General features: G+C 37.2%; 2 protein-coding genes across 3 annotated transcripts in view; one reads left to right on the top strand and one right to left on the bottom strand.

Moving 5' to 3' along the window:
* Positions 1-10,967, bottom strand: part of LOC127607550 (uncharacterized) — a 229,996-nt gene that overhangs the window by 199,901 nt on the left and 19,128 nt on the right. The window lies entirely within an intron of this gene.
* On the top strand, positions 3,421-9,021 carry nkx3-2 (NK3 homeobox 2). 2 transcript variants are annotated; one of them, XM_052076239.1, is made up of 2 exons: positions 3,421-4,003; positions 8,204-9,021. In XM_052076239.1, exons 1-2 carry the CDS (start codon positions 3,667-3,669, stop codon positions 8,626-8,628), a joined length of 762 nt encoding a protein of 253 aa, XP_051932199.1. In that variant the 5' UTR covers positions 3,421-3,666; the 3' UTR covers positions 8,629-9,021. The 2 variants fall into 2 exon arrangements, with proteins under 2 accessions (XP_051932199.1, XP_051932191.1); XM_052076231.1 differs by having other exon boundaries at positions 3,421-4,024.

Here is a 10,967-nt window from a genome sequence, read left to right as displayed (position 1 = left end):
TAATGTGCCATTTAAATTGACCTCCTCACTGTACAGCTGGCAGGGAGCTGCTTGATATTATTATTATTATTATTATAATGGGATATTAAGGCATCTGGAGTGAGAAAGGAGAGGGGGGCGAAAAAAAGCCACCACTCTCAACCGTTTCCCGGCAGAGCCATTAAGTGCAAACATATCGACTTTCAAGCCCGTTTTTTCTTTTATGAAACAGTAGGTTTAATTCTGACCAGCAGATGGAGCCCTCTTGTCTGCAAAAACGACCTTTGCACGTAGTTTAAAAAAAGTTGGCTGAATTAACTCAAAAAATTCAAGTCAACAACGTTGCTCAATGTTGAAGTTAGGCAATTCAACATATTGCTTCAAATTTTGCCCAAAAGAAATTCCATTCTTTAACAAATAAGTTACGGAACTATCGTCCCTAAGGGAACAACACTTTTAAGAAATCCCCCCAAAGAGTTTGTTGCTTTATTGTTTCCAGAAATGCCAATAGCTATTTTTCAAAGTCTTTCCATCTTAAATTGTTTTGCGTTAATCTTACATTGTTTTAGAATTGAAAAATACATCCAAAAATCAATTGAAGTACTTGTAAACTGCAGTTCATCCTCTAAATTGGTAAATCTAATAAAAATAGACGAATAATGTATGTCAAAATAAATGTGATTAATGTTTTGTTTTCAATAAAATACTGCTTCATGGTGTATAAAACAAGCAGCTTGTACAGTTGTCGGCAATTTGGGCTCAAGATATGATTTTTCTTTTTTCAATGACCCTATTTCACAAAAATAACCCACCTTACCTGCATAAATAATTTTATCTGTAACAAATCAATTTTGAAACGTTAAAAGCAAGTTCAAATATCTGCATTCTTTATTTCGACACGTTACAGCCATGTAAAACATTTTAAGGCGAGACGCTTGATCTAAGTATCTGCATGAAATAATTCACTTTGCATTGAATCAATACAATCTAATGATTATTGTTTTAAAAAAATTGAATATGAAGGTAAATTATTTTTAGGTCCGTCTCGTCGTGATTGTTTTCAGTGGCTCGTTTTCTTGGTTCGGTTTTCGGCTTTACAACTCATGTTTCAGTACGTTTCATTTCAGCACGTGTTGTTTAGTAGGCAGTGTTGTTTTTTTACTGCGCGATATTCACCATTGTGTACACTCACCAAAATTCACCCTAAATGAGTCGCGCTCTCTCTCTCTCTCTCTCTCTCTCTCTCTCTCTCTCTCTCTCTCTCTACACTGCAGCGTATGACACATTACTGATACAGTAATTTCGTAATGTCCCCTTTGCTTCTCATAAATTCCATTGTGTCCAAAGACAAAAGAAAATGTGACATGCATGCAAACTGGGCAGAAACGGCAAATACAAGTAGTAGGGTATACAGTACAATAGCAAGGTGGGCTAGTGCAAGAAAATATACCAGATGTTGCCATTACCAACTCATCTGTTTAAAAAAATATATTTAAAAAAAAAAAAAATATATATATATATATTTTTTTTTAAACAAATGAGTTGGTAATGGCAACATCTGGTATATTTTTCTTGCAGCAGCCCACCTTGCTATTGTACTGTATATATATATATATATATATAACAAAAGATTGAGCTAACAAGACGAGGCAGGTTGAAAAGATATATATATATATATATATATATATATATATATATATATATATATATATATATATATATATATATATATATATATACAGTACAATAGCAAGGTGGGCTGCGGCTATATATATATATATATATATGAGCCACGAAGGTCACATGATTGCGTCCAGACGAAACTCCTGCAGCGTAGGAAATTTAAGATCTGAATTTGATATATTAAAAAAACTCATTATATGGTAATATGACATTGTTGTCTTGTCAGACAACCTGAGAAAGTCCAGCGACCACTATAACGCGTTCATGCAAAAGAAGTTAGTGTAATCGGTTTGACGGATGAGAATCGTAACAATATTATTTCTTAAACGCAGTCGTTAATTTGAAAAACTACGCAACTATGGCATAAAATCCGGAATTTAAAATAATTTTCTCCAAGCTAATTCAGAGTGTACGACACGAGCAAATGAGCAAATATGACAAATCGAAATAAGATGTCAGTTTTTCTTTTATCCATTCGTTTTTATTTATGTTCCTAGTTCATTTATTTTACTTCAAAACGACAATTAAATCGGCAAAGTTGTCAAATTGTTCATTATGCACTCACATGACATTTTATCACGTTTCCAATGAATATCGCCTCGTTTCAAATGTCTTTTTTGAATCCTAACTTCTTTCTTTCATGGATTTTAAATGACGTAATAAACGGCATGTGAACTTCAGCGCATATTTATGGGTATCTTTCAGATCGGTTCAGAACACAGTTTTTTTAAGTTTAAAACATTTTCAAGCTCTGTCTTTGTGTAGCAAATAGTCAAATAAAAATAGCATACACACAATTCATTTAGTTATTTTAAAAATAACAAGACTTGGAATTGCTCATCGAGTTGTTTTTCCCCCCTCGTGCATTTATTTTTTAAAAACTGAAAATGTTTTTAAATCACGCAATATGGTAGTTTGGCATATGTGGTCTATAAAAACACAAGTAGAAACTTTAACACGCACACACCAGAGGCCTTCTATATTCATTTTGCTTTTTTTCTGAAACAATTCGTTCAATCCTTCAAATATATCTGTAATAATTCGTTCTGGTTTGTGTGCACGTGTGTGAGTATGTGTGGCCGCGTGTGCGTGTGCGCGCGCATGTATAACAAACACAAAAAGTATCATTTGTTTCGTACCCTGAAGGAACATGTATGGTCTTTCAGTTGCTAATGGTAATGAAAAGATGTTTGGAAAGAGTCGGTTGATGTTGCGTTTCAGGTACGAGATGGGGTGTGGGGAATTGTATTAAACACAGAAACGCTTGATAAATGTATCTCTTTTACTAAAACAGCTAATGCAGAAAAATGTTTTGTAAAGTTAATTAAAATGAAAACCGATGAAATAGAGTAGATTAGATTAATTTTAAACGGTGTAAAATTCAAATACATGACAAAAAGTGGCAGAATTTATATATAACGTGGTTGATTAAATACATCTCTAAAGAAGCGTGATTGTGTGAAATACAAAATTAACATAAAAATCAAGAAGGCAATAATTCTAAAAGATTTACGTAAAATTGGTGGGTTGCTGAGGAGACGGTCTTTATTTATTTATTCATTTTTAGAGTGTCTTTTTTTAAATCTTTATTGAACAAGTCAGAATACAATTCTCAGTTTTTAGATTGTCTTAATCGCTCCGGCTGTCCTGCAGCGTGACGTCGTGACAGTCACCAATCCGAAAGTGGTTTGCCCTCGACTCTCAACCAATGGGAGGCGGCGCTGGGAGGCTGTCAGTCACAGGTAAGGCAGGGCAAAAAAAAAAAAGGAAAAAAAGTTGTCTGAAAAGGGCCGGAGCTCGGAGAGAGACCGCGCTGATGGCACAGCTATGCGGAGGGACAGCATCTCGCCCGCGGATTTTCCAGCGACTTGTTCCCGCGGGGATGCGAGCCAGAACGTGGCACTCAAGCGGAGCTCAAAATTCATCCACGGATGACCTGACCCCCATCTTTCCCACCCGACCAGCCTTATCGTGCCACTTTTTTGAAACTTTTGCAATCTGAATATGGCCGTCCGTGGCAACTCGCTTATGCCCTTTTCCATCCAGGCCATTCTAAACAAGAAGGACGACGGCAGACACTTGCCCGATTTGGACGTGTGCTTCTCCAAGACGACGTGCTGGAAAATATTCGGGGACGTGCACTCCGCCTCGGGGGAACCGCCCGAGAAGAGCTATGACTCGGACTCGGGGCTGAGCGATGACAACGACGCCAAGCCACCGGGGGTCGCGCAGGGCCTGCAACCGGAGAAGGGCGCCGGTACCGCTTCGGACGTGCCGGAGGAGAGCCCGCAGGAGGAGACGGACCACGAATCCGCCACTGTCGAGAACACTAAGAGTGACAGTGAGCTCAAGAACGCCGCAGGTAAGAGTGAGAATACGCCATGTCCGCTGAAATTTAAGCAAACTTGATAATTTTAAGTGTATTAATTCATAAAACGTATCCGGTTTTAAAATAACAGTTTTATAATATCACCACTGGTAAAAAACAACTCCCCCCCCCAAAAAAAAACAGCAGAGCAGAATAAAGCAGCAAATATGGCGCACTATAATGAACTAAAATAAATAAAGAGTGTTGCTTGGAATGTTGTTGTTTTTTTTTGTTAATGTTTTTTGCTCAGTAAAAACCTTAACCTGTTCGTGCGGTGATTAATTTACGTACAACAGTAATTAGACTACACTTTTACGCCTGGCTGAACCCCTATCTGATATTTACCCCGTTGATGTTTATATACAGTATATATATACTGTATATATATGTATGAACAAAGAACTTACTGTTGTAAATAAATATTTTCGTGAATATTTGGGCGGCCTGCAGACACACTTCAGTTTGAGCAATTTATAACGTTCTGACTGACGTTCTATGCGTTCATTCACAAACCTTGTCCATTTTTACGATACATATACAAAATTAAAGTGTTGCAGTTTTACAGAGTAAACAGTACACAGGCAGACCCGCTCCAAAAAGTGTTATTTACAATGACTTAATGTGTTTGATTAAAAATAAAGTTATGTGACAGTGTGATGTTGAATTTTCCTGCAGATATTACACATCAATGTCAAGTATTAGTTAAGGGATTCAGGGATCCCTTTGCTGCATATATTCACAACTGTCCTAAATGCTAATTTTTAAAAAAAGTAATTCAGATTCCCCTGCCTACATCATATATATATATATATATATATATATATATATATATATATATATATATATATATATTGTGTGTGTGTGTGTGCACGCGCGTGTGTTCATTGCACGCGCGTGTGTGCACGCGCGTGTGTTCATTAGTATTACATAATGTGGCCATAATGTTGAACTTGACATTTTACGCATGAATGTATTACATTAAGAGGTTCAGAGTCGCCTGAAACTGGACTACATCCAAAATAACCAGATGCATTTTTCTGTGAAGTCACTCACATTCATATCATAATTTACCCCTCAACCCCCATGCACCGAGTTTTAATGATTATTTGGTTCCCCTGCCGTGCAATCCTAAAATTTAATCTGCATGCAAGAATGGCAATAAAGTTTAGACTCTAAACTTTAGCGTTTTACTTTTATGCAACCAACTCTTTGTGACGAGAGCTAATTTGATAACGATTGTCTTATTCATAATGGAGAAAATAACAACAGTATAAAGTCCTAATCCGGAATAAAGTACGCTTGTGGTGTATCCCATGTTTAGACTATACAAAAACATTAATCTGATTTAAATACAAAGAAATGAATACAATATGCAAAAAATTTAAATGATAATAAATCCCAACAAAAAAACAACCTCCTCATATAGTCTCATGGGTATTATAGTTCTCTTTACAAGAACCATATTCAACATTCAATTCCTCACATAGAGGTCTTAAGTTATTTCTCCCATCCAGTAATCTAAATATTAATAATAATAGAAAATATACTTGTGGTAAATAAAAAAAGTATTGGTGTTTCTTTTGTATGAAGCAAATTATGAGATAAATAAGTATTCTTGCAGCCATATACAATGTAAATAATGTATTTCTTTTTTTAGAATAGATAAGTACTTGTGCACTTTAAAAATGTGTGAGTCCCCATCAGAAATACAGTGATATAGTCATGTCACTCAATGCTTCACCCTATTTCTGATTCAAAATGGTGTCTTCAAAGGAAAAAAATGGTTTTATTAAAAATAATAATAATTAGGACGCTGAACAGTAGTGTACATATATATTTAAATGTCTTCGGATGCAATGACTTTCTGATTCATTTTCTTTTGCATGGTCTTTTCCCAACATACCAGTTTAGGATACGTATTCTAGCAATAAGATTTTTGGTTCAAATGTCATTATTGAGCTTATAAACAAAAAAACAAACAAATAAATAAATAGACATTTGGGAAACCCTGAAAGACATGGAATGTTGAATCTTGGGGGCCTTAACCCTGGGATTCCCAAATTAAAACACTCGCTTCAACCAGTATAAATCACTTGAATGGTTGAAAATAATTATACACATGAAAATAAGCATAAATTAGCAGAGTTTCATGGTCATACAGTCGAAAGTGGCATGCACTTCATTCATGGAATTGCTGATGAGGGGGCAGATTCATTTATAAGTGAAATTTTGAATATATAAAAAAGCGGGTGCAATGTTTTACAATGATGTGAAAACCAACCCTGACAAAATGAACCTAAACCTAAATATAATGGTGACCCGATTTAAGGATTCTTCAAGAAACTAGCCGCTGTTATGTCAATTTCTTTTTTTTATGCTTTGACTTATGAGCAAAAATGTGCATACAAGCGCTGTCGTGGCTGCGAACTCAGTTCAGCAGTTTGGCAAAGTGAACAATTCACACTGTTTATTGATGTTTGCTGTCACAAAAAACATGAATAAAAAATGAGTGTTGTGTATTTAAAACAACCACAGAGCTTTGCCTTGGTGAAATCCATCTTGCTCAGTCCTAACAAAGAATGCAAATTGCCATCGCCAGGTTTGTTGCAGTTTTATGAGCCTCCAAGCAATTGATATTTAAAAACAAATGATGGGGCAAAACATGGAGACAGATAATAGAACAGTAGTCAGAGGCATATATTCTTCATCCTCTGCAAAGAGCAGATACCATTCCTCCAGCAGTGACCATCTTCTTTTCCATCGCTACAATATGTCTCTATTATACTGCCTCCAGGTGGCTATGGCGCACACACTAAAAGGAGCGGCACAATGACCATCGAGTCGAGGCAAAAAAATGTGGCAGAAATGGTTTGCGTCTGTATATATTTTTTTCCTTGTTAAAAACAACAAATCACCCAAAAAAAAATGTCTGTAGGGGCTGGCATGGATTGTCATTTTCATTCAAATCAATGAGGAAAGATGATAAAAGAGGAGATTTTTTTTTTGAGTTACTAAATGAGCTTTTATCTCACAGCACCATTGTATTTTGTATTTGTCACAATCCCATGACATCTGATTTCAATTTCGATTTGTTGCAGCAATCTGTAACACTGGTCAACAGCAAATTTTGATCAGGGATGGTTTTACGTGTCCCGGAACATATTTTTGACACATTTTTTTTTTCTTGGCACATCAATTTTTTGGCAAATGTACATTTTTTCTTTGAACTATAGAATCTTACACACAACCAAATTTATAGCTATGATGTTTCAGAAAATATTTCCACCTGTTGCTGACCTAAACCCGTAATTCATAATTGTTAAGACATATAATACTGTACAGTACAGTATTACATAATATATTATGGTTGTTATATTGTGATCATTATGAAAAACTAATGCACTTCAGGTAAAAAAAACAAAAAACAAAACAGGACAGCCTTGCAAAAATTGAGAAAAGTTTACTTGCACCTCTGATTAGACAAATTGTAAAAAATTTGTTGACCATGAATATAATTATAATGCGGTGAAGATACATTTCCAAATATATTTGGATTCCCACTCCCTTATACTCCAATGTGAGTAGATGCGTAACACTTTTTTTCTCTGAACTAATGTACAAAATGAGTTCTTTCACTTAACATTTTCTTGTTTAGCACTTTAGTGCCATGCTTGAATGGTAATTTTATGCAAGAGGGCCCTTTGCCCTGGGGGGGAAAAAAAATCACAGTATGGTTATTGTTTGCTTCATACCCTTTGCTGTTGGGTTAGGGGATCTTTATCCATCCACTGAAAAATGTACTGACATGAAAAATGATATCTCTTCCGACTCCACACATTGAATCCCAAGTATTTATTTAAATATGTACATTTTTTTTCAAATATTTTTTTTCAAACGTTAGGGTAAAAAAGGCTCTGAAAAATGGCTGGCACTGAATGAGTTAAGAATACGTACTTTGTACGTACATGCATGTATTTTGTCCATATTTTAAATTACATTTTTTTGGTCATATATTTAGAAAAGTGCATGACCCTATATGGCCCTCCAGTAGCTCTGATCTCTCCACCTGCAGCATTTAAGTTGCCCATCCCTTGAGCACAAACCTCTAATACCTTTTGCATATGTATCGTTCAACCTCAAAGCGTCCTAAAGTGCCTTTATGACCTATTGTAGACTGTGGCTGCCCCGCTGATGAGAAGAGCGCCGAGCAGCCCAAGGCAAGGAAGAAGCGCTCCCGGGCGGCCTTCTCCCACGCGCAGGTCTTCGAGCTGGAGCGCCGCTTCAACCACCAGCGGTATCTCTCCGGGCCCGAGCGCGCCGACCTGGCCGCCTCCCTCAAGCTGACAGAGACTCAGGTCAAGATCTGGTTCCAGAACCGGCGCTACAAGACTAAGCGTCGCCAGATGGCCGCTGACCTGATGGCATCCACGCCGGCTGCCAAGAAGGTGGCCGTCAAGGTGCTGGTGCGTGACGACCAGAGACAGTACGGTCCCGGGGAGGTGCTGCGGCCTCCGCTGCTGTCCCTGCAACCCTCCTACTACTACCCGTACGCGTACTGCCTCCCTGCATGGACACTCTCATGTACGGGGAACCCGTGAAAACAGAGCGGACTTTATTTATTTGCAGACATTATTATTATTTTTTGACATAAGGAACTTTAACAGCCCATTTTTTTTCAAACCGAAGTGGAAGTCAATGATGGCACCTAATTGGACATTTGTTCGTTTATATATTTACATCCTACCTCTGCAGTGATTGACGGTTGTTGTTTTTTTACTTTTCATTAAGTTGCAAGCTGCGTTTACTCCCCCACTGCCCTTTCTGTCTTATTTTCTCGCTGTCTTTGTAAAGGTAAGATATTTCAGCACTTTTTGGGAAGCATTTTTGTGGAGGGGAGAAAAAATAAGCAAAAACTAATGCCTCTTTAAAATGTAACGTGTGCTTGTGTTTTGGATGATACAAAAATATTAAAACATATCAGTTCACTATGATGTGGCGCAATTTTGTTTTGAGACTTTTCTGGTGTCTTTTGAAACAGAATCTGAAGTAAAATGTTAAAGCAAAACAAGCATTGCATTACAAAAGCAATAAGTAAGAAAAAAATCTGCCATGAAAATGATGAAATGAACAGAAAAAAATATCTGGAATTACTTTGGTGTGGGTCCCATTTTGATTTGAGGATTCAATTTCTAGAGTGATTGGCACAGTATTAAAACAAGCAAAAAAGGTTTTTTGGCATTTTCGGCATTGGCTGCCATTTTTTTTAGATTGGGTTCAACATTTAAGGAGAAATGAGTTTTGATTTGGATGCACAACCCAATTATATTTCTACCATTCAGTGTTTATTCTGAATCAAATAACCACAAGGATCATATGTCACAATTTGATTTAAAACTGAGTTGGAAAAAAATGGTCATGTTGCTACTTGCACCATTTACATGTTGTGTTATCTTATAATGAGAATTGGGATATTCCACATTCTTGCTAATAAAAAAAATCAAATGCACACCGTCTTTGTAATGTATAGCTTCTCTAACATCCAAGTTTACAGTTTTCTCAATTACATGCAAATCTTAAAAGGGTAAATTGTCTTGACAATGTGGTCTCTATTAATGACGGTTTGTAGCCTGGTTATCAACTTTTTTCATTCCCGCACCACCAGGTGTGGTTCTTCTGCATTCACGTAGCAAAGAATGTAAATACATGAAGGTCAAATTTTGTTGACAAGAATTATCTTCAATTTGAATGGCGGGAATCAGGACTTCAGAAACTAAATGACTATTCATTTCTTCTTCTTTTCCTCCTGACAAAAATTATTAACAGCATTTATGCTGCAACAACCAATGTGATTTCATGGTATTCACATTGTTATTCAAAAAGTTGAAATTTTACAAACACCAGCAGGATTTAAGGGTGAGTCAGAAGGGATAATGCGGGTGCTTGTTGTGGGATTTTAGGCTTTAATTCGTCAAATAGCACAGCATCAATAAATAGCCCTCCATTTTCAACATTCGAATGAGTGACACTTACATTACAAACAAACATGGTCTGTAAATGATCTATTTTCACCCACTTCCAGATTGTAGTTTACAAGATTCTAATTTTGTCAACTTGCTGAAACTTCCGATCAAGCACATGTCATCTGGTGTCAGAGAACAAATAAAAGACAACAAATATCCATCCACCATTATCTGAAACCGCTGATCCTCACGACGGTCGCGGGCATACTGGAGCCTATCCCAGCCATCTTCGGGCAGTAGGCGGGGGATACCCTGAACTGGTTGCCAGCCAATCGCAGGGCACACACGGGCCAACAACCACCCGCGCTCACATTCACACAGGGACAATTTAGAGTCATTCAGCCGGTCATGGATGTTTTTGGAATGTGGGAGGAGACACGGAGAAAACCCAGCACGCGCAGGGAGAACATGCAAGCTCCAAACAGGAAGGCCGGTTCAAGTGAGATTTTATCATATCATATGATGTACAGGGCAGCACGGTAAGTGAGTGTGTAACACATCTGCCTCACAGTTCCGGGATTTAGAGTTCGAATCTGGCCTCTGGCCTTCCTGTGTGGAGTTTACATTGGTTTCTCGCTCACATTTCAAAAATGTGTTTGTTAGGTTAGTTGAACACAATGTTCTAAATTGTCCGTAGGTGTAAATTCGAATGTGAATGATTGTTTGTCTCGAAGTACCATGTGATTGGCTGGCAACGTGTTTGCAGCTTCTTGCCCAAAGTCAGCCGGGCTTGGTTCCGCCTCAGGTGACTCTGAGGGTAAGGTGTCTAAAAATTGTAATAGGTGTACCTTAAGTCTCACATTCGCAAAAATTCACAAGTTCAATAAATGAAATATTATTTGAAAAACTAACTTTTCAAAATGATTTTAACCATTCGTAATTCTTATCAGATTGTGGATGATTTCCAAATGTGGTGG

This window comes from Hippocampus zosterae, chromosome 1 (genome assembly GCF_025434085.1).
Source record: "Hippocampus zosterae strain Florida chromosome 1, ASM2543408v3, whole genome shotgun sequence".
NCBI lineage: Eukaryota > Metazoa > Chordata > Actinopteri > Syngnathiformes > Syngnathidae > Hippocampus > Hippocampus zosterae.
This window is presented reverse-complemented; position numbering and strand designations above follow the sequence as displayed.